The sequence below is a fragment of the Eriocheir sinensis genome, chromosome 17, assembly GCF_024679095.1.
Source record: "Eriocheir sinensis breed Jianghai 21 chromosome 17, ASM2467909v1, whole genome shotgun sequence".
Taxonomy (NCBI): Eukaryota; Metazoa; Arthropoda; class Malacostraca; order Decapoda; family Varunidae; genus Eriocheir; species Eriocheir sinensis.
In genome coordinates this window covers 6,274,796-6,302,095 of record NC_066525.1, presented here as the reverse complement: position 1 = coordinate 6,302,095, position 27,300 = coordinate 6,274,796, and the positions used below count along the sequence as shown (strand labels likewise).

Genomic DNA, 27,300 nt, shown 5'->3' with positions numbered 1-27,300 from the left:
TTTTATAGTTCAGGAAGCAGCTCAAGGGCAATAATAAATGAGTGAATAAATAAATATCCGCTAATCACTAGTCATGTAATAAAAAAAGTAAAAATGAGTGACTAAAAGAGAGGTCAGTTTGGGATGCTGTTGTTGTTGTTGTTGTTGTTGTTGATGATAATGATGTTGTTGTTGTCCTTTTTCTTCTTCTTAATTCTTGGTGTTTTGGATTACTCTTGTGTTAGTAGCTTCTTCCTCTTCTTCTTCTTCTTCTTCTTCTTCTTCTTCTTCTTCCTCTTCTTCTTCTTCTTCTTCTTCCTCCTCCTATTCCTCGCGTGCTCTTCTGAAGGAGACGAATCGCCTCCCACAACGCTCCGCCTCTCCTCATTAATCGACAATACACACACACACACACACACACACACACACACACACACACACACACACACTCTCACTCTCTTGCGCATGACATTTCCTCCTCCCTTCGATGTCGTCTTACCTCCTCCTCCTCCTCCTCCTCCTCCTCTTCCCAATCACTGCCCATCTCCAAACCTCCCATTCTCTCTTTTTTTTTGTTATTTCTACTTTATCCCTTCATTTATTTCCTTCTCCATCTTTTACCCTATTTTCTCCCCTCTCCTTCCTCCTTCTTCTCCTCCTCCTCCGCTCATTATACAGAGGCAATAAGAAAACAAGAGGAGGAGGAGAAGGAGGAGGAGGAAGAAGATGAAGAGGACAAATAATGGGAGAATGAGAAGATGGAAAATGAGAAAGAAGATAAAAGGAGGAAAAGAAAGGAGTAGATAGTGAATGAGAAAGAGGAGGAGGAAGAAGAAGAAGAAGAAGAGGAGGAGGAGGAGGAGGAGGTCGGAGTCTGAATGAAATTAAATGGTGGTGAAAAGTCTCGGTTTGTTTTGTAAATATTCGAGAGACGGCGCGTGTGTTTGGCCAGCGCGGGCGAGGACCATCACGGGGGGAGGTGGGGGGGTGGAGGAGGAGGAGGAGAGGGGGGCACTGGGCATGAGGGGGGGGGGGTGATGGGTGGGGGTTAGGATGAAGAGTGAGAAGAGAAGGGGAAGGGAGAAGAGAGAAGAGAGAGGAGTGAGTGAAATGTAGGTGATGAGTGAACGAAGGAAGGGAGGATAGAAAGGAAGGAAGGTACAGGTAGGTAGGAAGGAAGGAAGAGAGGAAGGTAACTAGCTAGGTAGGAAGGAAGGTAGATAGGTGGGTAGGTAGGAAGGAAGAAAGGTGGTTAGGAAGTTAGGAAGGAAGGAAGAAAGGAAGGTAACTAGCTAGGTAGAAAGATAGATAAATAGATAGATAAATAGGTAGATAGGAAGGAAGGAAGGAAGGTAGTAGGAGGAGGAAGAGTCAGAGGAAGGGAGTGAAGTGTGAAATGAGGAACAGCATGCAAGAAGACGCCATAGTGTTTTAAGAAGAAAATGAAGTGACTGAGGGAGAAGGAAGTGAAACAGTGAAGAGTGAGGTGAAGTGTAGAGAGAGAAACACCTAACAGATAACAACAACAACAACAACAACAACAACAACAACAACAACAACAAATGTGGGTGTATGGGAGGAAGAAAAATAAATATAAGCATTGGAGTAAAAAGGATAAAAATACCAATAAAGAAACAAAACAAAAAGTAAAGAAAAAATAGAAAACCAGCAAAGAAAAGCCAGGTATAGATATGAAGGAGAAGAGAGACACAGACGGAGGTGAGGGGAAAGTGGAAAGGACTGAGGAGAAGGAGGAGGAGGAGGAAGAGGTAGAGAAGGATGGGCTGGGCTGCGTGGGTGTGGCAGGCTTGGGGGGGCGGGCGTGTGGGCGGGGCGGGTGTCACGTGTGGGCTGTCGACTCCCGGAATGACAAACACACAACTTCCTCCCAAGGGTTGAGGGTGGGGAGGGGGGAGGGTTGAGGGTGGATGCAGTGAGGAGAAAAGGGAGAGGAAAGGTGTGTGTGTGTGTGTGTGTGTGTGTGTGTGTGTGTGTGTGTGTGTGTGTGTGTGTGTGTGTGTGTGTGTGTGTGTATGAAGAAAGGAAAGGAAGAAATGTGAAAAGAATGGCGGTGGAAAAGAAGGTGAAGACAGAGAGAAGCGGAAAAAAAATAGAATAGAAGAAAGATAGAAGGAAAAAATACACAGTTATAGATCGATAGTGAAAGATAATAAGGAAAAAGAAGATGGAAATGAAAGAATGAGAAGAAGGGAGAGAGATGTGAAAGTAGATAAGTAGATAAAACAACATTAGTGATAGAGTAGAAAAGGAAAGGTACAGAGAGATACAGACGTAGATAGACAGAGAAAAAGGTGAGCAGAGGAAATTAAAGAAAGGCATAGAGCTGGAATCGTGTATTGAGATGGAAATAAAAGGAAGAAGTGAACGAAGATGCTTATTGAAAACGAGAGGCGAGAAGAAGAGGGAAGGAGAGCACAGTGTTTAGGTGTGGAAGAGGGAGAAGAGGGGTGCAGAGGATGTGAAGGAAGGGGAGAGGGAAGAGGGGAGAGAAGAAAGGGGAGGGAAAAAGGGGAAAAAGTAGCAATATGTGGGAGGAAGGAGAGACGGGAATGAGAGAGGGAGAGAGAGAGAAAGAGAATTTAGTGTGTGTGTGTGTGTGTGTGTGTGTGTGTGTGTGTGTGTGTGTGTGTGTGTGTGTGTGTGTGTGTGTGTGTGTCAGAGTCCACAAACAAGCGAGGGAATGGTTCGCTCTTGCCTTCTGTAAATAAATGAAAGAGTGAAGTCACCAGGAAGTCGAAGAATGAAAAAAAAAAGAAAGGAAGGAATGAAAGAAGAATGGAGGGGAAGGAAGGAAGAAGAGAAGGAGGAAAGGAATGTAGGAAGAGAGGAAGGATGGAAGGAATTAAGAAGGGAGGAGGAGAGGAAAGGAAGGGAAGAAAAATATGTAGGAAGGAAGGATTGAAGGATGGAAAGAAGGGAAGGAAAGAAAGTACAATGGAGGTTGAAGGAATGGAACGTTGAAAGGAAGGAAGGGAAGGAAGGAAAGAATTAAAAGAGGGAGGAAATAACTATAGAAATCATATGACGAAGGAAGAAAGGAAGAAAGAAAGGAAAGAACAATGGTAAGAAATGACACAAACGAAAATGATAATATAAATAAACACAATGAAAGATAATGATAAATAATAAAAAAGAAATTATACTAAGAAACTCAAACATTCAATCATTATACTTCACACACACACACACACACACACACACACACACACACACACACACACACACACACACACACACACACACACACACACACACACACACACATGATTGATCGACTGCATGACGCAAACACATCACCATTATGACGGATGCATCACCACACCTCCCCTCTCATCACCTTCATTACCTCCCCACCACCCCTCACCCCTCCCCTCATCTCCCCATCACCTCCTCCCTTCCCCTCCCTTCCTTCGTCCCTTCGTCATCTGTCCTTTCTCCTCCCTCCTCTCGTGTCCTCCCCTTCCTTCTTCTCCTTTCACTCACCACCCCTTCCTCCTCCTCCTCTTCCTCCTCCTCCTCCTCCTCCTCCTCCTCCTCCTCCTCCTTCATACAAACATAATCTCTCAATCATATTTTGTTTGTCATACTTTTTTTTTGTTTGTTTGTTTTGTTTGTTTTCTTGGTTCATTAGTTATTTTTGCACCTGGATGAAGGGAAAGTATATGTCCTCTCTCTCTCTCTCTCTCCCTCCCAACACCAGACACCGATTGTTTAAAGAGCTTTGTTTCGACTTCTCTCTGTTTACACTTGGCCCATTGTACCCCCCCCCTACCCCCCCCTGCCGACCCCCTGCAGTACTGCCAAACAAGGGACACACACACGCCTTCACCAGACCCCTACACAGTTGTTACCAGACCAGAACAAAACCTCTCTCTTTTCCCTCTGTTTTCTCTCTCTCTCTCTCTCTCTCTCTCTCTCTCTCTCTCTCTCTCTCTCTCTCTCAGGACGGGTATTTCCTTCCTTTATGTTGTTGTTGTTTTTTTATGTAAACAATGGCACGTGTTATGTTGTTTTGATCAATCAGCTGACTGCCCTTCCCTCCCCCCCTCCATCCCCCCCCTCCACCACCACCACCACCACAATACCCTCCTCCTAACTCTCTTCTATTTTCTTTCATCTGTTTCTTCAATTCATATTTTTCTCTAACACACTGAGAGAGAGAGAGAGAGAGAGAGAGAGAGAGAGAGAGAGAGAGAGAGAGAGAGAGAGAGAGAGAAAGGGAGGAGAGAGTAAGAGAAAGATAAATATACACTGACAGATAAGAAGAGGAAGGAGGAGGAGGAGGAGGAGAAGGAGAGAGGAAAAAAATGGGAGAGGAAGATAATAAGGAGGAGGAGGAGGAGAGAGAAAGAAAAAAATGGGAGAGGAAGATAATAAGGAAAGGAAAAGGAGGAGGAGGAGGAGAAGGAGAGAAGAAGAAAAATGGGAGAGGAAGATAATAAGGAAGGGAGGAAAAGAAGGAGGAGGAGGAGGAAGTTATACAGTGAAAGAGAATAGAAGAGAAAGAGAAAAAGAAAAGGAAGTAAAGAAAAAGAAAAAGTAGGAAAGACAAATAAAAGAGAAGATAACAATTAAAGAAATAAAGAAGAGATGAAAGAAGGTAGAAGGAGCCTTAAAGAGTAAAATAAAAAGATTAACAGAATAAAATAGAGAAAGACAGAGATAAACACACATCAAGAAGAAAAAGAAAAAAGAAAGAAAAGACTAAAAAAAGAACGAAAGGTATAGAAAATAGACAGGAAAAAACGAAACAACAAAAAAATCACAAAAAAAAGGGAGAAGAGATGAGAGACAAGAGCCGAGAAGGAAGGGAGAAAGAAAGGGAGGAGAGGAGGGGAGGGAGGGAGAGCTGGCGAGTCATTTGTTTACACCCGCCAAAACGGAACATAATTGGCCCTCTGTCTTGTGTTTAGCGCAGGACGAGTCTCTCCGATAGCACGCGAGCGAGCTTTTTTGTGGCTCTGCTGGTCTGGCGGGAGGGGAGGAGGTGCACACGTGTGGTGGGGAGGGGGGGGGAGGGCACAGGGCGGCTTGTTTGAGGGAGCCGTGGCCTGCTTTATTTTGATGGATATTGTGTGTGTAGGCTGGGGAGGAATGTGGGAAGAAAGGGAGGGAAGGGGAAAGGGGAGGATAAGGAAGGGAGGTTGTGAAGGAAAGGGTGGTGAGGTAAAGGGGAGAGAGAGGGAGAGAGAGAGAGAGAGAGAGAGAGAGAGATTGACTTTAAGATGAAACGAATTTATATATATTTCAATTTTCTCGGTTTTCTTTCTCAATATCGTTTTTGTTTTCTTTTTCTTATTTTCATTCCTTCGTTTTTGTCCATATCTGCACATTTAAAGGTACACACACACACACACACACACACACACACACACACACACACACACACACATGGTTAGAGATGTGTGTGTATGTGTATAAGCCTTCCTCCTCCTTCCCCTCCATTCTCTCTCTCTCTCTCTCTCTCTCTCTCTCTCTCTCTCTCTCTCTCTCTCTCTCTCTCTCTCTCTCCTTTTATCTCCCTCTTTCTCACTCCCTTTCTCTCCTTTCCTTTGTCAGTTCTCCCATCTTTAATCTCTCTCTCTCTCTCTCTCTCTCTCTCTCTCATTGTTGCGACATAAGAGGCAACACACACACACACACACACACACACACACACACACACACACACACACACACACACACACACACACACGAATAGAACATGTAAAAGTAGCCAATTAGTACGCATTTATTATCTTCTCGTTTATATTTATCCTCTATGTTTTTTTCATCGATATATTTATTGTTAGGAAGGGAAGGGAAAGAAAGAAAGAAATAGAGAAACAGATACTCTCTCTCTCTCTCTCTCTCTCTCTCTCTCTCTCTCTCTCTCTCTCTAAGATACCTACAAAGACCACTCTCGTTCACTTCCTCCATTTTCCATATCGTCTTTCCCCTTAGAGAGAGAGAATGATGTTCTCTCTCTCTCTCTCTCTCTCTCTTTCTCTCTGCGGTAAAGAGGGAGAGAAAGGTAAGGGAGTGGGAAGAAAGAAGGATTTGAAGAGGAGGGACTGGAGGAGGAGGAGGAGGAGGAGGGAAATACGGGAGAGGAAAAGAAGCTAGAGACGACAGGAGGAGGAGGAGGAGGAGGAGGAGGAGGAGGTTATTTTCATCTTAAAGAGAGGAATTATTGCTTTTCTCTCCTTCCTCCCTCTTTTCTTTTTCCTTTTTCTTTTCTTGTTGTTGTTTTGTGTCTCGCTTATTTGTGTCGTCCACGAGGCGGCGGGCGTCACCATGGCAACCACAGACAAACACTACCCCGCCCCCCCTTGTCCCCGCCCAGCCCCGCCCCGTAGAGCTTGTTTGTGGGGTCTGTGTAAGTGCGTCTGTGTGTGTGTCTGTGTTTGTGTCTGTTGGTCTTGTTTTCAGTGTTTGTTTTTCTTGGTTTGTTTATGATGTTATTTCTTTTATTGTTGATTGTCTAGTCTGTTTGTGTCTGTTGTTGTTGTTGGTCTTGTTTTCATTGTTTTGTTTGGCTTTGTTTAGTTTGTTATTTTTTTAGTGTTGATTGTTTTTCTCATTGTTTTTTCTTCTTCGTATCGTCATTATTGTTACTACTTCTATTGTTGTTTTGTTACTATTGTTATTATTCCATTTTCTCTTCTCTACTGTCTATCTTATCTCTTGCTCTCCTCCCCCTCCACACACACACACCCGCCGCCATCTTGCCGCCCCGTCGCCCCGTCAGGTGGACACACACACACACACACACACACACACACACACACGGGGCGACATCACACCTGCGTCACGCGTCACCTCCATTCTCCTCGGTCACACAATGGCCGGGCCGCTGCCACCGCCGCCGCCGCCGCCGCCGTTGCTGCTGGTGGCTCTGGGCGAGGCGTGTGCGGGCGCGCGAGACCGTACGAGAGAGAGAGAGAGAGAGAGAGAGAGAGAGAGAGAGAGAGAGAGAAAAGAGAGTAGGGAGAGAAGCAGGCAGAGAGAGAGAGACTGAGGGAGGGGGGGTAGTGGGAGTGAGAACAAGGAGTGTCTGTGATTGGTGCACCTGACGCTGTGGCCAGCCAATCGCCCGCCTGGCTTTGTTCCCGTTCGATCTGCGCCGCGGCAAGGGTTCGGCCGCCTCACACACTCTTTTGTTTCACGCTGTTGTTGCTGACGATGCTGCTGCCGAGACCAGTACCGTCCCCTGCACTCTTACTCCTAATGATCGTCCCTGCTTCCTCTCTCCTTCATCTCCTTATGATAAAAACATCGTCTGTCAATCTTTTTATCGTCTCATTTTGTCTATGGAGGATGATGTGCTTTTGTTTCCGCCGATGCTACTGCTGTTGTCAATACCTTCCCCGCTCTCCCTCGCTGTTTATAGTCACCTCTCCTCTTTCCTCAACTTACCTATAAAAATGTTCGTCTATCACTCGTTTTCATGTCCCTTTTGTCTGGTGTGCGAAGTATGTATCCATCTGTCTATCTGCTGTTGCTGTTCCCTCTTCTAATACTCCTTGCCTCCACTCCCTCGCCGCTAATGGTCGCTTCTCCCTCTTACTTCACCTCCTTACGAACAACTTGGTCTTTCACGCTTTCGTATGTTCCTGTTGTTTCTGCTGCTTCTGTTCCCTCTACCAATACTTTCCTTTCACTCGCTCGCTGTTAATGATCTCCTCCTTCCTTATTTCTAGATCCCAGTGAGAAAAAGTTGGACCGTCAAACTCTTTTATTATCAATCTGTGCCTGGATTTTGTTGTAGTCTCCCCTTTTGTTTATTTGTGACATCCTTTACTAATACTTTCCATTCACTCGTATACTAATGATCATCTCTCCTTCCTTCGCCTCCCTGTAAAAAACTTCGTCTATGACACTCTATTATCCTCCTTTTGTCCCTGCCTTGTGTTGTCTTTCCTTCCTTTTGTTTGCTTATGGGTGGCGGTCCGAGTCTGTCCACGGTCTGTTCCTTCGTGTGGCCACCGCGCAGCCCCGCCAATGCCACCCTCCCGCCGCCCGCCGCCACCTCCTCCTGCCCGGCCTTTCCTTCCCATACGGCGCCGCGGAGTCTGCTGCAGGCACTCACACACAGGCACTGCCCCTTCTTGTGTGTGTGTGTGTGTGTGTATGTGTGTGTGTGTGTGTGTCCCAGTCTATTTATCTCAGTCTTTCTATGTATCCACACACACACACACACACACACACACACACACACACACGAACACACACACTTCCCTCAAACTCTGATAATGTTGCCTTTTGTGTGAGGTCAGGCAGAGAGAGAGAGAGAGAGAGAGAGAGAGAGAGAGAGAGATTGTGTGGAGCTGCTGGAGTATTGGACTGCTCTCTTCTCTCTCTCTCTCTCTCTCTCTCTCCGCATGGTGGGATATGCACAATACCTGCTAATCACTCACTCGACATACAGAGAGTTACCATGGCGACGATGATAATGGTGGTGCTGATGATGATGATAGTGATGCTGATGATGGTGGTGGTGGTGGCGGAGGAGGAGGAGGAAAAGAAGAGCATGGACACAAAAGAGATGGAGAGATAGATAGATAGATAGATAAAGAGAGAGAGAGAGAGAGAGAGAGAGAGAGAGAGAGAGAGAGAGAGAGAGAGAGAGAGAGAGAGAGAAACAGTTGAATAAAAAAAAAAGTGAATTTAAATGACGAAGTTTCAATGCAGGAGCGCGACAATGCATTCAGATGGACGTAATTGAGCGTGAAGGTGATTAAGATCCTAATTACACCTAGGCCGGGGAGAGAGAGAGAGAGAGAGAGTGAACGCAAAGTGAGTGAAAATTAAACAGCTCTTGATTACCGACGCCTCCACGGTGGTGTGTGTGTGCGTGTGTGTGTGTGTGTGTGTGGCCTTTCCTCACGCACACACACACACACACACACGATGGTGGACAACTTTCAGTCTTAGTATAGAAGGTGAAATAAGAGCGAAAGAAAGAATTAGTATTATTATCACTATTATCATCAAAACTATCTATCTATAACTATGTACACAGAATAGACGGTAAAACAAACTCATCCTTTTCTACGTCTATGATTTTTTTATTCCTCCCTTTTTCGTCGAGATAAGAAAAGGCAAAGTAATCATTTTTCGTGTCATGTTAAAAGGAGAAGGAGAAGGAGGAGGAGGAGGATGCTGTTTCCTCTACTACTTCCTCTCTCTCCTGTTCTCTCCCACCATCAGCATCACCCTCCTCCTCTCCTCTGTGTTTCCCTCCCTCCCTCCCACCCTGTCTCTCTCTCCCTCCGTCATTCTTTCCCTCCCTCCCTCCTTCCCTCCCTGTGTGCGAGTGTGTTCCTTCCCTTTAAAGCCCGCCGAACAAGACACCTTCCTTCCTCTCTCTCCCCTTCCTTTCCCACACTATCTCTCTCTTTACCTTTCTCACCTGCTACTGTTAAATGTCTCCCTCTTCCGCCCTTCCTCCTCCTTCCTCATACCTCATCTTCCTCCTCCTCCTCCTCCTGCTGCTTCTGGTTCTCTGCTTTCTCATTTTTGTCTCCTTTTTCTATGTCTTTCTTTCTTTCGTTATGTCTCTTTCCCTTTTCTTATGTTGGTCTTCACTTTGTGTGTGTGTGTGTGTGTGTGTGTGTGTGTGTGTGTATCCTTTCGAATAAGTTTGCTGTTTTGTTTGTCTTATTGCTCTCTCTCTCTCTCTCTCTCTCTCTCTCTCTCTCTCTCTCTCTCTCTCTCTCTCTCTCTCTCTCTCTCTCTCTCTCTCTCTCTCTCTCTCTCTCTCTCTCTCTTCACGTTATATAAGTATTGTTTAGATTTTGTAGCCGTAGAAATGGAGGCAGTAGTAGTGGTAAAGATTGAGAGAGAGAGAGAGAGAGAGAGAGAGAGTACTTGTGATGGTGATGGTGGAGGTGATGGGCGTCATGGCAATAGTGGTGGTGGTGATGGTGGTGGTGGTGGTGCCCATATGAAGTGTTATATGGTAACTTACTCGCTTCCGGTGGTGGTGGTGGTGGTGGTGGTGGTGGTGGTGGTGGTGGTGGAGTCTGGTTTCATGTTTGTGGTATTTTAGGATTGTGGTGGTCGTACAAGACGTCAGGTGGTGGTGGTGGTAGAGAGAGAGAGAGACCCTTTATTGGTGGTGGTGGTGGTTGTGATTCTTCTTCTTTCCTCTAACTCCCTCTTCTTACTCTTTTCTCCTTCCTACCGTATCCTCCCTTTTCTTTCTTTTCTCTCCCTTTATCTTTCTTCCCTTCTTCCTATCTTTCTCTCCCTCACTTTACTCTTCCCTCCCTCTCTGTGCCCTTCATTTCCCCTCCCTGCCGTTCTCTCCCTTCTCTCTTTTCTCTCCCTGCCGTTCTCATTCCATTCTTCTCTCTTCTCTTCCCTTCTCTTCTCTCTCCTTTATCTACTCTTCTTCTCCTTCTTCCTTCCTCCCCTTCTTTAGCCCTCTTCTTCACCTTTTCTCTTGTCTCCTCTTCGTCGTTTGCTTCGTTCCCTTCTCTTTTTTTCTCTCCTTTTCTCTTTCTCCTCCTCGCCTTCTGTCACACGCTCACCTGGTCTTGGTTGTTGTTGTTGTTGTTGTTGTTGTTGTTGTTCTTGTTGTTGTAATAGTTGGTGGTGGTGTTGTTCATTATCATTCTCTCTCTCTCTCTCTCTCTCTCTCTCTCTCTCTCTCTCTCTCTCTCTCTCTCTCTCTCTCTCTCTCTCTCTCTCTCTCTCTCTCTCTCTCTCTCTCTCTCTCTCTCTCTCTCTCTCTCTCTCTCTCCTCCTCCTCCTCCTCCTCCTCCTCCTGCTTCCTCCTCCTGACGTAGCAAATGTGAACTTCTTTTTGTCCTTAACTTCCTGTCCGTCATTGTCAGAAGGAGGGAAGTGAATCCATCTGGAGAAGAAGGAGGAGGAAGAGGAGGAAAAAGTAAGAGGAAGCGTAGGATGAGCAGGAGCATGAGGAAAAAGTAGGAAGCACAGGAGAGAGGGAGGAGGACGAAGAGGACGAAGATGTGGAGGAGGAAAAAATAAGAGGAGAGGAAAAACGAGAATGAGAAGGAAGATTAGGAAAAAATAGGAGGACAAGAGGGAAGGAGGAGGACGAGAAGGAGGAGGAGGAGGAGCAGAAGGAGAAAATGGAGGACGAGGAGGAGAAGGAGAAGCATAAGAAAAAAATCAGGGAGAGAAAGAGGAAAGAAGGAGGAGGAAGGAAAGCAGGAAATAGGTAAAAGAATAGAATAAAAGTGGATGATGATTTAGAGGAAAGGAAGGAAAAGTGGAAGAAAGGAAGAGAAGGAAAATCAGTAAGGAAAAAAAAACATTGATTGACGAATGGAATAAAAGCAGAAAGAGTGAATAGAAAGAGAAGTAGAAGAGGGGAAGGAGAGAGAAAAAGAAGAATCACCTGGACAGAAAAGGAAGAGGAGGAGAGAAAGGGAAATTGAGAAAGAAGAAAACAGTGAAGCAAAAAAAAGAAGGGAAAGAAAATCAGAGAAGAGAGTGAAGAAAAAGAGGAAGGAATGACGCGAGAGAAAATGTGTGTGTGTGTGTGTGTGTGTGTGTGTGTGTGTGTGTGTGTGTGTGCGCGCGCGTCGTGAATGGAGATGAGAAAAAGGAAAGAAAGAGTGAAGAGACAAAAAAGAAGAATCGAAGAAGGAAAGAAAATGACAAAGGAAGAATAAAGATAGAAGGAAGGAAGGAAGGAAGGAAGGATCATCAACTACGTAATCGGTCCTATTCTTCCTTCGTTCTCCTTCATCCTTCTTTCCTTCCTTCCTTACTTTTTTTTCTTTTTTTCTTCCATTATTTCACGCACCTAATCTTTTCCTCTCTTCTCCTCGTCCTCCTCTTTTTTGTCTTTCCTCCATTCCATATCTCCTTCCTTTCTCCCTCTCATCAATTCTTCCTTCTCTTCTTCTTTCGCTCAATTTATCTTGCTCTTCTTTCTTCTCCCTTCCTTCCTTCCTTCCCTCCCTCTTTTCTGTCCTTCCTTTCTTTCTTTCTTTTTCCATCTTTTCCCTGTTTTTCCGATCATTTTCCTTTTCATTCCTCTCCCTTTTTTCATTTTTTAACCCCTTCTTCATTCCCTCCCTCTTTTCCTTCCTTCCTTCCTTTCTTTCTTTCTTTCTTTATCTTTATTTTTCCTGTTTCTCCAATCACTTTCCTTTTCATTCCTTTCTTCTTTCTTTTGTATCTCTAAGCAATCAATTTTTCCTTCATTCCATTTCCCTTTTTTCCACTTTTCGTTTCTTCCATCACTCTTTCCTTCCTTCCTCCCTTCCTTCCCTCCTCCTCCTCCTCCTCCTCCTCCGCTGAAGGATCTCCTCGTTAGGATAAATGGCGTCTTCTGTGCAAACATTATTATTATTTCTTTCCTGTTTGCGCTGTTATTTATTCTCTCTGTCTCTTTCTCTCCCATAAATCACTCATCTCTCTCTCTCTCTCTCTCTCTCTCTCTCTCTCTCTCTCTCTCTCTCTCTCTCTCTCTCTCTCTTTCGTTTCGTCTTTCCAGAGGGAGAGAGAGAGAGAGAGAGGTGCAGGAAAAAATCTTAATGGTTCGGCGAAGGGTGAAGACGAAGAGGGAAGGAGGGAGGGAGGAAAGAATGCAGGGTAAAGAATGGAGGGAAGAAAGGAGGGGAGGAGAGAAAGATGGTTGCCGGGGAGGAGAGAATTTTCAGGTGAGGGGAGAGAAAATGGGGAGAGAAAGGGAGGAAGGTGAAGGAGACAAGAGGAGGAGTAGGTGGAGGAAGAGGAGGAAGATTGAAATGGAGGTATTCACTGGATTTCTTGTCTGTTTGCGAGGAGGAGGAGGAGGAAGAAGAAGAAGAAGAAGAGGAGGGGGAGGAGGAGGAGAAAGAAGAGTGCAGCAGAGAAGTAAAAATTTTAAAAAAAAACTATGAAACTCTCTCTCTCTCTCTCTCTCTCTCTCTCTCTCTCTCTCTCTCTCTCTCTCTCTCTCTCTCTCTCTCTCTCTCACCCTGGCGTCCCTCTGCAGCGCCTTTGTCCAGTGTCCGCGATGTGTCTGCCTCCCGCCGCCCCTGTCCACCCATTGTCCCTCCCTGTGTCCAGTTTTTGCAGTGTCCGACTCGCGTTGTGTGTCCGAGAAAGGGTGGCGGCGGCGGTGGCGGTGGGAGGTGGAGGAGGAGGAGGAGGGAAGGGAGGAGAGATTAGAGGAGGAGGACTGACGTAAATATGAGGCGTGGGGTGCAGGGATCTATGAGGACCGTCGCTGCAGCTGCTGACCCGCGCCACAATGCCTGAAGGGCGCGGTGGTGGTGGTCGCCGCTTTTTGCCGCCGTGGTGGTGGTCTTGTCGTGGTCGGCGGCGGCGGTGTAGCCTCCCGGAAACAGTGTGTAGTGGACGTGAAGGCCGCTGCCGCCGCCACCGCCGCCGCTGCCACCACCGCGCAGGACAAGAGGAGGCCGAGGGGGGCGGGGGACGCAGGGAGAGGCTGTGTGGCGTGGCTAATGCAGGCAGGGCGGTGGTGGTGGAGGTAGTGACCGCTCCCAGGCCCGCCGATGAGGTCCGGCCAGGCGGCGGGGCAAGAATGGCCGGTAAAGACAGAGGACAGAGAGGAAGAAAGAGCGGGGCGCGGCGAGGGGAGGCCATGAGAAAAAGCCTAGTCGTTGCAATGCAGGGCGGGCGAGTACAGGACGCAGGAAGACTGGAGGAGAGGCGGGAAGAACGGAGGGCGGGAGGGTACGTTTGAGTGACCCTCCCTCCCGCAGCCTCACGTGCGTCCCCTGTCGCAACACGACACAACAACTCCAACAATAACAACAACAGCCACGTTTCTGCTGCCTGCAAAGGGCGGACCTTCCTTCCTTCCCGCCGGCCCCTGTAGGCAGCGCGTCCACACACACACACACACACACACACACACACACACACACACACACACACGAACATTCTCACGTGTACACATTCATTTAAACATTCAAACTTGTGCACACGAACCCCTGCGGGCGGGCACCTGTCAGGACGCGGCGGCCAGGTGTGTGTGTGTGTGTGTGTGTGTGTGTGTGTGTGTGTGTGTGTGTGTGTGCTGATACACTCTTTCAATACCTGTGCCTGGTGCTGCGTCAGGTGTGCTAATGTGTGTTTCTTTCTCCCTCAGGTGGTGACGGAGCAGGAGGCGACGCTACAGATGCAGCAGGAGGCCCTCAGGAAGCACCAGGAAGCCCTTCAGATCCTGCAGCAGCACAACACCTTCAAGACGCTGCAGGTGGGTGTCTGTCTGTCTGTCTGTAGCTATGTATGTATGAAACAGACTAAATCTCTTTTTTCCACATTTTCCTTCTTTTATCACAAACACTACACCGCTTCCCCCTCCACACACACACACACACACACACACACACACACCACTCCTCCCCTCCTCACCCCCTTCCTCACAACCTCCCTCCTCCTCACCCCTCCTCACCCAAGACTCCAATCACAACACTTTATAATCGAATCTCCCAAACACAATTTCCCCCCCAATCGTAGGCGCGCAACGGAACACTGTCTGACACTTGCATTACCTGTGTCGCTCCAGCCGTGAAGGGAGGGAGGAAGGGTACGCCGGCTGGTGCATGGGGAAGGGGCGGCCAGGAGGGGAGAGGCGAGGAGAAAGGAGAGGTAACAAGAGGAGGAGGTGGTGGTGGTGGTGGTGGTGCAAGAGAGAGAGAGAGAGAGGGAGGAGGAGGAAAGAATAAGACAGGTTAGGGGTGAGACAAAGAAGCTAAACGAAAGGTGAGGGGAGTGAGGAAGACGCTGGGAATCGGGGAATGAAGAGGAGGAGGAAGAGGAAGAAGAGGAGGGAGAAGCAATATATGAAGAAGTAGATGTGTTGCAACGAATATAAAAAGAAGTAGAAATTAGCTTTAAGTGTTGCATATAGAAGACGAACGGGGATGTAGATAACCAGACAGGAATGAAGAGGAGGAAGAGGAAGAAGAGGAGGGAGAAGCAATATATGAAGAAGTAGATGTGTTGCAACGAATATAAAAAGAAGTAGAAATTAGCTTTTAAGTGTTGCATGCATAAGACGAACAGGGATGTAGATAACCAGACAGGAATGAAGAGGAAGAAGAGGAGGGATAAGCAATAAATAAAGAAGTAAATGTCTTGCAAGGAATATATAAAGAAGTAGAAATTAGCTTTTAAGTGTTGCATGCATAAGACGAACGGGGATGTAGATAACCAGACAGAAATGAAGAGGAGGAAGAAGAGGGAGAAGCAATATATGAAGAAGTAGATGTGTTGCAAGGAATATAAAAAGAAGTGGAAATTAGCTTTTAAGTGTTGCATGTAGAAGACGAACGGGGATGTAGATAACCAGACAGGAATGAAGAGAAGGAGGAAGAGGAAGAAGAGGAGGAGGGATAAGCAATAGATAAAGAAGTAGATGTGTTGCAAGGAATATGAAAAGAAGTAGAAATTAGCTGTAAGTGTTGCATGTAGAAGACGAACGGAGATGTAGATAAGTAGACAGGAATGGACAGAAGGACAATATAGAATGGAGCAGGAGAGAAGATGATAATGATGATGATGATGATGATGATGATGAAGTAGAAGTAGAAGGAGCAACAGTTAGCAGGCTTTTTTTTCTACATTTTCTTTTTGTTGTCCTTAAGTTGCTTGCTGTAAAAAAAATAGTAAAAAAATAAATAAAGAGAAGAAAAAAAAAAGATACCAAACGAGATTAGTAAATATTGAAGCATATCACTCAACTTCCCTCACTACGCCTATAATAACAACAACAACAAAACAACAACAACAACAACAATAACCAAACCAATTAAGTAAACAGAAACACGCAAAGAGCAACTCCCTTACTTCACGATGCACACAAAAACTAACCCAGCATAAGATTAATAAAGACATCGTTCCCTCAATCCATCCGTCTGCCTGTCTGTCACACCTGTCCCTTACCTTTCTCTGGGGGTGTATGGGAAGCAGGTAGAGCGATGGATGAAGGGAAAGGAAGATGGGGATGTAGATGAGGTGGTAAATAAGGTGTAGAAGGGTGGAGGTGGAAGAAGATGGAGGAGGAGGAAAAAGGTGAAGATACGAATTTGATGATGAAGCAAAAAGAGGAGGAGGAAAGAAAGGGAGGAAGGGAAGGAAGTGGAGAAAGAAAAGATGGAGATAGAAAGTTAGTGATGCAGCGCCAGTAGAATGAGAATGAAAGAAAGAAAATGAGAGAAGAAGAAGGAGGAGGGAGTGAAGATGAAGATAGACAGATGATAGTGGAGCAGGAAGAGGAGGTGGAGGAAAGAAAGAGAATGTGGAAAGGAGAACGAGGAGGAAAAGGTGGAAAGACGAAGCGAAGGTGCACATTTGGTGGAGGAACGGAGGGAGGATGAAGAGAAAAGAAGATGGAGGGAAACAAGATGAGAAAAGGAAAGAAAAGAGGAAGAAGGAGGTGGAGGAAAAAGAAAATTTGAAGAGGAAAAATTGATGGTGGAGCAAAAGAAAGGAAGATGAGGATGAGAGAAAGAGAAAAGTGGAAGAAGAGGAGGAGGAGAGGGAGAGAGAAAAGGGAGGAGGATGGAGGAAAGGGGGAGGGGGGAGGGGGGGGCATCCATCACCTCGACTTACTGTAGAAACGTGTGCCCAGATTTTAAGTGGACGTGAGCTCTCTCTCTCTCTCTCTCTCTCTCTCTCTCTCTCTCTCTCTCTCTCTCTCTCTCTTTTATGCGCGGATTTTCTCACTCCTTCCCTTTTTCTCTTTCTTTCACTTCCATTTTCTTTCAATTTCTCCCGTTTTCTTTGTCAGAGGAGAGACTGCAAGAATTTGAGCTTAAAAAATAGAGAAATGAGAGAAAGAAAGAAAGGAGATAGAGAAGGAGAAGGAGGAGAAAGGCAGACTAAAGGAGAGAGGAAACACACACACACACACACACACACACACACACACACACAGAAATCAATAAATACATAAAACACAGCGTTAAATTTTGTATGTACACCGCATGTTTTATTTTCTTTTATGCCGAGAGAGAGAGAGAGAGAGAGAGAGAGAGAGAGAGAGAGAGAGAGAGAGAGAGAGAGAGAGAGAGAGAGAGAGAGAGAGAGAGAGAGAGAGAGAGAGAGAGAGAGAGAGAGCGTGTGTTCTGAAGCAGTTTCTTGGTGGCCATTCAGTCATCACGCATCTGTCTCTCTCTCTCTCTCTCTCGTATGTGCGTTATAACATCAACAAAAGTAATAGTAGTAGTAGTAGTAGTAGTAGTAGTAGTAGTAGTAGTGGAGAGAGAGAGAGAGAGAGAGAGAGAGAGAGAGAGAGAGAGAGAGAGAGAGAGAGAGAGAGAGAGGAAAAAAAGAAAAGAAAGGGATTGAAGTGAAAAAAAAATAAAGAGATTTGAGCAATGGTGATTTCGACACTGTGTAGGGGAAGAAAGGGGAGAGGAGGAGGGGGAGGGGCGAGGCATTTGTGTGAGAAAGGCCTATAACCCTTTACTCAACTTTTTTTACTCACTCTTATTCACTCACACACTCGCTCCATCCTCCTCTCTGTCTCATTCTCTCCCTCTCTTTTTCCCTCCCTCCTTCCCTTCCTTAAATATATACTCAGTTTTTATTCACTTACTCATGCCATCCACTCTTCTGTCTCATTTTTCCTCCTTCCCTCCTTTCCTCACTCTTTTCTTCATTCTTATTTGCTTTTTCACTTACTCACCTACTCACTTACTCATTCACTCACTCCATCCCCTTCTCTGTCTCCCATTCTCTACCTCTTTCCCTCTTTCCCCTTCTCATTCACTCACTCATTACTCATCAACCTCTCATTGCCCCATTTATCGACTTCTTCACCCACTCACTCACTCACCCACTCATCCACTCATCCTTCCTCCCTCAGAACCAGCTCTACGGGCAGTATGGCGCCAACAAGGGCCTCGGTGCGCTTCAGCCTCCACACAACCTCATGTTCCTGCCGCTGCTGGAGGGGTTTAGGGGGGGCACACACGGCGCCCCCCCTGCCCCGCCTGCCCCCGCTGTCCTGCCCCCCATCTCACCACCCCACGAGGCCGCCCTTCCAAAGCTTACCCAAGTGTCGGTGGCTGCGTCGGTGAGTATTGGGAAGGGGTGTTGAGGGGTGATAGGGATGATGATGTGTTGGGGGTCATGGTGGGTACTGGGGTGTTATGGTGGGGTGTAAGGGGGTCATGATGGGGTGTAAGGGGGTCATGGTTAGAGGGGGCTGGGGTGTTGGAGGGTTAGAGTGTGAGTTCTGTTGGGTGTGATGACCTTTTTGGGGGTTTTAGTAATTGTTATGGTCGTGAAGGAAGGTTTTAGTGTTTTGGAAGCGTTAGTCAAGTGTTTCTTTTTAGGTGTTGTAGGAGGTGACATAATATTGATGTTGATAAATTACGCAGGAAGAGCCTCGTCAGTGTGAGTGTCCGTGTGCCTCCCCTCTCTCACCGTGCCCTTCGTCCCTCCCTGCAGGTCCCCGCCTGGATGTCCGCCTCGGCCCAGCTGGCGCAACTCTCACAAAACTCAACGCACACCGCCCACCCGCCCACGCCCACGCCCGCACCCTCACACGAGAACCACGAAGAGAAGCCCCTCAATCTCACCAAGCCCAAGGAGGCCAGCCCGAAACCCAGTGACCTCACCGGGCTGTCCCCCAAGGGAGCGGGGCTCCCCCCCTCACTAGTGCCACACTCCTTCCTGCCCTACATGACGCCGCCCTTCCCCGGCCTCACCGACCACAAGGACCTGCTAGGCAGCCTCGGACAGGGGCTCGGGCAGGGTCTGGGCTCCCTCGGCTCACCCACCATGGGAGGAGGCCTGACCACCAAGCACTACCCGCCCCCCGCCTTCCCTCCCATGTATCTGCCGCCCTCCTCCTTACCCTCCTCGCTGCCGCCTCACCTCGGTCCCATGGGCGGCCTCAACCTGCCCACGGCCACGCCCCTCACCTCCCTCACCTCGCTGGGCGGCAGCATGGGCGGCATCACCTCCGTCACCACCTCGGCGGCGCACACCACGCAGGAGAAGAACAAGGACGAGGAGTACGTCACCACCTGCCAAAGTGAGTCGTCCTATGAGTGTGCTTTTTGTCCTTCACGAACTTGATTATGACACTGATATTTGGGTCCTCTGATGACCACAACCTTAATATGCATGACTGTTTATCTCATTGCTCATCATTACACACCCTCCTCCCCTTTCTTTAATCACACACAGCCCTCTCTACACACCCTCTAACCTCGGCCCTCTACCTCGTCTCCCCTCAAGCAGCCAAGATGTTCGGCGCTAAGATCATCCGGCAGACTCGGAAGGACAGCGAGTCCAAGCCGCACGTGAAGCGCCCGATGAACGCCTTCATGGTGTGGGCCCGCGACGAGAGGCGCAAGATCCTCAAAGCGTGTCCGGACATGCACAACTCAGCCATCTCCAAGATTCTAGGTAAGTGGAGGTGTGGAGGTATTGGGGAGTGGGTGGGTGGGTGTATGTGGAGTTGTCGGGGAGTGCTTGGGGGTGGGGCTTAGAATATGTGTAGGTGCATTGCTGTGGGTGTGAGTGGGGTGTGATACAATCTGGAGTGTGTTGGGGTGATTCAAGCAGCCGGGGAGTGTGTGGGGTGGGGTTAAGGGAGGGGGGGGTTGCTGTGGGCGTAAGTGGGTGATGATGTAGTCTGTAGTGTGTTGAGGCGATATAAGTAGCTATGGAGTGTGTGTAGAGTGTGGTTTAGGGGTGTGTGGGTGTGAGTGGGTTGTGATGTAGTATGGAGTGTGTTTTGGGTTGATTTAAGTTGTTGGGTAATGTTGAATAGTGTCTATGATTTGGTGTGATAGTGATGTACAGATGTATGGTGAGGGTGAAGCAGAGGTGTGTGTGTGTGTGTGTGTGTGTGTGTGTGTGTGTGTGTGTGTGTGTGTGTGTGTGTGTGTGCCAGAGTCATGGAGGACGAGGGAAATAAGCACCAGCGTTAGCCAGACCGACAAGTAAAAAAAAAGAGAACCGGTAAGAGAGAGCAAAATATATTTATAAAAAGTTTCTCTCTAAGTTACACTCCCGGAGCTGAATATTGCAATTGGCATCATTCACGTGCTCCTGATCGCGTCAACACGTCGGGACAGATATTTCGAGGCGCGTCTGAGACAAACTCGTTCGCGGCGGGGAAAAAAGGGGCTCGACCACCTGGGCAACCCTCCAACAGCAAGCCATTTAGCGAGTCACTCAGCCAGCCAAGGAATCGGTTTGCCAGTCAGCCAGGCAGTCAGCCAACCAGCCAGGTAGTCACTTCTTGCGTCAGTCACTCAGCCATACATCCAGTCATCCCGTTCATTAGTCAGTCAGGGGTCCATCAGTCAGCCAGCCGGGGAGTTAGTCAGCATGTGTGTCTGTAAGGGAGTGAGTCTCGGTGTTGCTGCTCGCCACTCAGCGCCTCCCCTCTTTTCCCCCGCAGGATCCAGATGGAAGAACATGTCCAACTCCGAGAAGCAGCCGTACTACGAGGAACAGTCGCGCCTCTCCAAGCTACACATGGAGAAGCACCCCGACTACCGCTACCGTCCGCGGCCCAAGCGCACCTGCATCGTGGACGGCAAGAAGATGCGGATCTCCGAGTACAAGGCGTTGATGCGGCAGAAGAGGGACGAGATGCGCACCATGTACTTCAGGGACAACGGCCTCTCCGACCTGGCCAAGCTGCTGCCGCCCGGGGCCGAGCCGCTAATGAAGAGTGGCCTCTTCAAGGACGACCTCAAGAAGAACAGCCTCAACACTGATATCATGGGCGCCGCCGACTCCCAAGGTGACCTGCAGTCCATGCGCGGCACCGACATCCCCTCCATCATGACCCCGACCTCGGAGTTCAGCCTCGACGGGTCGGCCTCGCCCTCCCCCGGCGCCCCGGCCTCCTCCACCTCCGACGTCGAGGACCACATGGACGAGGAGTTCACGTCGTCGACAGAAATCACGAGCCACGAGGAGCCGGAGGAGAACCAGCCGCTCACCATAGACGAGCGGCTGGCATGAGGCACCTCCCGCCCACCACACCCACGCCCACGCCCGGCCAGTGCGCGCCCGTGGTGAGGCGACACACACACACACACACACACAGTCGTCACTTTCCTCCATCACTCGTTTAAAGGAGCCACTCCGGTCGTTATCAGTATATATTAAACAGGAACAAACATCCCATTCACCTCCGATATATATTCACCTCCAGTATTTGCACCATTTTTATCTATTTACGGCCGCCCGAGTCAAACATTCAGGTAATAATGAACAGATGAATAATACAAAAGCCCGCCAGGCAGGTAGCGGCGGCGAGACTCGCTGTGATGTCACGGGCTGCAAGGCTCACAGGCTAGCGGGGGGCCAGTCAATTGTAAACATAACCGCCGCGGTGCATTGTGTGTGAGGACGGGCGGGTCAAGGGCCACCGAGTGCTTTTTTTTATAGTCCCCGAGCGTTAACGTGCAGGCCGAGGTGCAGGGAGTGTCAGGGCTGCCCGAGACCACCGTGGAGGCAGCAGCTGCCGAGGTAAGGGAAAATTATGACAGGGAGGGAAGGCCGGTCACCGCGGGGCCGGGGTGGCGGTGGTGGTGGCGGTGGAGAGTGTGACGTGGAGAGAGCTGAGAGGGGGGGGGGAGGGGGGGGGTTCATCAAGCTTATGTTATGGGCAGGCGATTAAACAGGATTCCGAGACATCTTCTAAATAGACTATGAATAATCAAATTTCTTATGTTAGCATACGGTCAGTCAGCATTATGGCGAGGCCTTGGACGGGGGTTAGAGTATGGACGTGCATCAGTGAAGCCTTTAAACCAATCCCGGGTGATTTAGTGTGTCTGAGGAGGAGTTTGCACAAGTAAGCTAAGTCGACAGGAGCGTGCTGGGTCAGGCGCTGCTAATCGTCCGTGTGATAGTCAGTCGGCGTCACTACAGGTGCTCTCGTAACGCGCTGAGGATATTTTAGAAGTTCGACAACTGCTTCGTTTATCACCTCATGCCTGCCTCGACCCTGACTCCGGCCCACTCTCCCCCTCCCCCTCCTCCCTCTCAACCCTCCGCTCACTTCCTCTCCCTCTCCCCGTGCACTCTTTCCTCCTCCTCCCTCCCTCCCTTTATCCTCCTGCCCCGCTCCCTCCCTCCCTCCCTCTCAACTCTGACTCCTCAATTCCCCTCCCTGTCTCCCTGCAGTTCCTCTTTCCTCCCTTTCCACCCTCCCTCTTCTCCCTCACCAAATGCTTTATCCTATCCTTACTTTCCTCCTATTCTCGCACCTCCCTTGCCTCCTCCTCTACCCCTCTCTACCCCTCTATCTCTACCCCCTCTACCCTCCTCTACCTCTCTACCCCTCCCCCGCTTCCTTCCTTCCTCCTCTTACCTCCCCCTCCCTCCTCCTCCCCTAAGAGCAGTCAGCTGAGCACACCGTCCGCGGATAGCGTTGCCAAAGTAATCTTTCGTATCTTCAAGTTTTTGTATTAAAGAAGAATTTCCTTTCCGTGATACTTCCTTGCCTGGGCCAGATAAGTGACGCAGACACAGGAATGTGATGCTGACTGTCTCGCGTAGTTCAGTGTGGGCGGCGGGAGGGGGGGGTGTATTAGCTAGCCGCAGGTGGCAAGAGCGAGACCTTTAAATTGGCGACCACATTTTTTTTATTCCTTTATTATATATATATGCTCATTAGACACTGACCGTCCTGTGTGTCGTGGCTCCTCAAGAATGATGGTGTTGATGGAAGAATTTGACCGACATATTTTACCATATTTTACTTTATTTTACCATATTTTACACCTTTGCACCTCTCCCAAAACTGCGGTCAGGAGTCCTGCACGTGATCAGGCCATTGTGAAACACACACACACACACACACACACACACACACACAGCAAGGCGTGCACGGGCGTGCCGCCGCCGTGCCGTGGCTGGGCGAGGATGGAACACAAAATACCCGAGTTTTTTGTATGATTATTTTTGTTATCTTTTTTGTGAGTTGTGTTGCGGAGCGAGTGAGCGGAGAGCGGGAGAACAGACAGACATTGGTTGACTCCCCTCCGTCTCCTCCTCTTTCCTTCTTTGGAAAACGACGTCGGAACGACTCGTGACGACCCGATTCTTGGCAATCGGAAAGAAGAGATTTGTAATTTTCCTTTGAGGTACATAAGATGTATTTTCCTCCCGGCGCAGTGATATGTTTGTAGATCTCCCACGAGTGATCTTTCGACGGAGCCGTTCAATGGTTCACTGGTCCGATGCTGCTGTTTCGTTCCTCGCACGCTTTATTTTTTTCTATAATATATAAATCTTTTCCGTGTGGCGCGGCGCGGCGCGCAGAGGCCGCCGCCAGGCCGCAGGGCGAGGACAGCGCCACGACTTGGTCTGTATAATAGTAATAAGGATAATGACCTTAAGTTTATGGTGTACACAGATGAAGCTTTAAAGTTCCGAAGAATGTTTTCCTCGCCATGTGTTATTTTCTATCACTGTACAAGGTGGAGGGGGGCGGGGCGGGCGGCGCCGCCGCGGCCATCCTTATTTTTGAGTTTTGAAGTAAGAGCGAGGCCGCGCGGGGCGCCACCCGCCGCGCCGCCCGGCGGTAGTTAGATGAACCAGTGCTTAGGTAAGGAATAGGCAAGATGTTCACTTTTCTTGAGACTTTTCGGCCCCTCCGTGGCCGCGGAGCGCGCACGCACGCCTCCATTGTTAGGACGAGTCGATTCCGGACGAAGCTGTCTCGGCCGCACGTGACGTCACGCCGACCTTCCTGTACATAGCACTTCTCCCGCAGCCACGACGATTGGCTCTTTGCCATGACGCAGGCGTGACGTCACACCCGCAGCGAGGCGCCGGATTGGTCAGCAGCTGAGCCGCCCTGGTCGAGATGCTGTGTATTCTAAGTCAAGAGTCTGAGGCCGGTGTTTCTAATGACAGTATTAGTAGAGGCAGCGATCCTTCCTTTTGTATTTATATGTATAAAGTAACGCTTCTCGACACGTCTTTATGAAGACTGACGATCGGCAGCCAAAGGTCAAGTCCCCCCCCATCCAGGCCCCGACATGACCCCTCCGTCACAGGCCGCCCCCCCTGGTCAGCGCCCCTCGCCCTTCCCCCAGACTGACTTTTACTCCCCGATCTGTCACTTCTCTTCTCCGCCCCATCCTTCCTCCTCGTCCCTCCCCTCCCCACCCCGTGACAGACCCATTAAGGTAATCCCTGTGGGCGGCCTGCACACACACACACACACACACACACACACACACACGGGGACGTACACAGTGTTGACTCAGATTTAGCAGTTTAATATAAATGCCAAATAAAAAACTTTCTTCCACGGTGCTTCCTCCTCCCCTCCGCCACTCCCTCTTCCCGTCCTCCTCCCCTCCTCCCTCTCCCCCAACACGACTTCTTCCACTTCGTCCTCTCCCCCTCCCCCCCCGGCTCGTCGCCTCTGTACCATACCGTAGGGATCGCTATATAGGTGTATTATATATAAATATAAACCTTATGTAATGTCGGAGCTTTACACTCTTATGGATCTTATGCACATCCTCCCCTATCCTCTCCCTCCTCCTCCCTCCTGTTCCTGTACCACCACGCCATGACCTCCTCCTCCTCCTCCACCTCCCTGTGATCCTGTTGTCGTTTCTGTCCATGTCTTCGTCCTCCTCCTCCTCCTCCTCCTCTCATTCTTTCTTTTCAACATTTCTCATTCTCTCAACTCCCCCAGAGAGAGAGAGAGAGAGAGAGTCTTCCTCCCTCACCCCTTCTTCCGGCTCCTTTCTTACTTTGGACTTTGCTAAATGATCTTTGTATTTTTTTTGTTCCTAGTCTTTTGTTTCCATCGGCAGTAGTTTCATTTTTCCTCCCAGTTTCTCTTTCTCTCTCCTCCCCCGTCCCTTCCATTCTCTTCCCTACCATTTTTATCCCTCCTTTCACCTCTCTTACCCTTCTTTTCTCTTTCATTCGCTTCTCTACTCTTAATTTTCTTCCTTATCTCCTTATTCCTTCCTTTTTTCATCCTTCCCTCTCGTATTTTTCTTCTAATTATGCATTCTCCGCCTTCCTCCTCCTCCTCCTCCCCCTCCTCCTCCTGCCTCACGTTTGCTCCTTCCCAAGTGTGTGTTTTTTTAAGGTTTTCTGATGAGCCAATTACCAAATACCTGTTTATGTTGTAATGAAACACGTTCAGCCTTTTTCATCGATGCATCTTTTTTTTTCTAACCTCATTTAGTCGACGGCCGCTTATTAAGGTCGGCTCCTAAGGCTATTTAACACTTTTATATATATATATTTGACGACGGTGATGATGATGATGATAGACTAGTGACCCGCAGCCAGTGTTTTGAGCTGTTAGTTCGTTCCCCCCGCATCCGTAACGCGTGTTCCCCGTCGCTGGCTCGCTCGCTGGTTGGCTAAGGGCGTGAGGCGTTGAGGGCGAGGGTGTCTTGGCGTTACAGGAGCCCCGTTCTCCGCTGCGGGGCGTTCAGGGAGGTGTGAACGGGGCTGCAGGGGAAATGCGGAACTGAAGTCCTCTGGTGTTGTTGCCCCGTAGAAAGAAAGCAATGCAGTCCCCCGTTCCCCCTTTGTCAGGTTCAAGTTCAAGCTTCACGCCCCGCCCCGCCGCCCCAGCGCCTCCCCGCCGCCAGGCACGTGCCGGCGGGCCAGCGCGCGAGGGGCCACGCGTCTACTTTGTATATTTCGTTTCATTCCTCACTCCTGGAAACCCTCTTGACACGAATCAGCTGACTGTAGCAGCTGACGAAGCCACCTGACCCGGCAGCGAGGAGGGGGGAGGGGAGGGGAGGGCGCCGCCGCGGGTTGGGGAGAGGTGACTGTATGGGGAGTTGTTGTTCCTCTCCCCTTCTCTCCCCTCCCCGCGGCTGGCACCGGCCCCTTCTCGCGCCCTCCGCCGCTCGTCTGCCAAAGATAATTTATATACGCTAATAACACTTTATCATAATTATGTTTTGATGACCCAGGCGAGTGACGTCTGGAGATGTCTATGATAAGGAGCCTATACCTGTAAGAGACCTGTATTGCTGCACGATGTTACTATTACCACTACTACTACTACTACTACTACTACTACTACTACTACTACAACTTCAGCCTCACTCTTACTCTCCTGTGACTTCTGCTTCCCCTTCCATTAAAGCATCTGCCCATTTTCATTTTTTTTTTTATTTATTTATTTTTTTTTTTTTTAGCAAAGGCAAACAAAATGAACGGAGAGAACAGAAAGCATGCAAGAAAAGGTTAGGGTCACGTGATGTTCCTTCCTCCTCCTCCACCTCCTCCTCCTCCTCCTCCCGTCTAGTCTCCGCGGAGGGGGAGGGCCAGGCCTTCCCCCTCCCCCCTTCCCACTCCAGACCAACCCCGCAGGGAGGGTTCTCGTCTCCCTATCTGTTGTATGTTTTGTATTTATTTCTCTATCTACTTATTTATTATTTATCGTCCTCTCCTCATTCAGTTGCTTCTCCTCCTCGCCGCCAGGTGGTGTTGGCGGCGACCTGACTGTGTTTTGTTGTTGTTTTTGTTTTGTTTTGTTTTTTTGTTCTTCCCTTCCTGTGGCGCCCGACACGAGGGTGGACATAAGGACCTTGTGGCGACGACGTGATTGGCACTCCTCCTCCACCTCCACCTCCTCCTCCTCCTCCTCCTCCTCCTCTTCATCCTCCTCCTCTTCATCCTCCTCCTCCTCCTCCTCCTCAACACCATTTTATTTTTATTCCCTCCTACTATATGTCATCCTTCCATACCTCCTACTCCTCCTCCTCCTCCTCCTCCTCCTCCTCCTCCTCCTCCTTCTCCTCCCCCCCCTCCCCCCCAGAACCTGTTTTTCCAAATTATCCAGAATTCGTGACGTGATTGTTCGCCCCAGGTGACGTCACATCCGTGTTATTATTATTATTATTATTATTATTATTATTATTATTATTATTATTATTAAAGCCCATTAGATGTAAAATCGAAATTTGTAAAAAAAATAAGGGAAAAAAAGGACCAAATTGAGGTGTTTTGTTTGGTTTTGTGTTTGATGTTGCAGCTATAATAGTGTTATAAGAACATTTGTCGATTTGTTATTTGTTGTGCAAGTTTTATAATAAACGCTAAAGTGAAGTTTGTGTGTTTGCGTGTTTAGCTTTCTGTGTCCTGGGGTGGCGGCGCTGGGGTGATGGTGATTGGTGGTGTTGAGGTGGTGATAGTGATGACATTGATGATGATGCTGGTGGAGGTGGTGAAGTTTCCCTGAAGTGGATGGAGGTGATTGTGGTGATGGTAATGATGCTGGCGGAGGTGATGAAGTTCTCTGAAGTGGAGGGAGGTGATTGTGGTGATGATAATGATGGTGGTGCATGTGGTGAAGTTTCCTTAAAGTGGATGGTGGTGGTAGAGTTGACGAGG

The 27,300-nt window shown here is 48.7% G+C and overlaps 2 protein-coding genes across 5 annotated transcripts in view; both read left to right on the top strand.

The window, feature by feature from the left end:
• LOC126999861 (transcription factor SOX-5-like) overlaps positions 1–27,015 on the top strand; it is a 121,690-nt gene extending 94,675 nt beyond the window's left edge. Inside the window, exons 4-8 of the mRNA XM_050862935.1 lie at positions 14,066–14,173; positions 17,792–18,001; positions 18,379–18,967; positions 19,123–19,344; positions 20,348–27,015. Coding sequence (XP_050718892.1) covers positions 14,066–14,173; positions 17,792–18,001; positions 18,379–18,967; positions 19,123–19,344; positions 20,348–20,919 — 1,701 coding nt within the window. The 3' untranslated portion in view covers positions 20,920–27,015. The remainder of the gene's footprint in view (positions 1–14,065; positions 14,174–17,791; positions 18,002–18,378; positions 18,968–19,122; positions 19,345–20,347) is intronic.
• Positions 21,293–27,300, top strand: part of LOC126999862 (glutamate receptor ionotropic, delta-2-like) — a 370,968-nt gene continuing 364,960 nt past the window's right edge. For all 4 annotated transcript variants that reach the window (XR_007753644.1, XR_007753643.1, XR_007753642.1 and 1 more), the window contains exon 1: positions 21,293–21,429. The gene's annotated coding sequence lies outside the window, so the exon portion shown is untranslated. The remainder of the gene's footprint in view (positions 21,430–27,300) is intronic.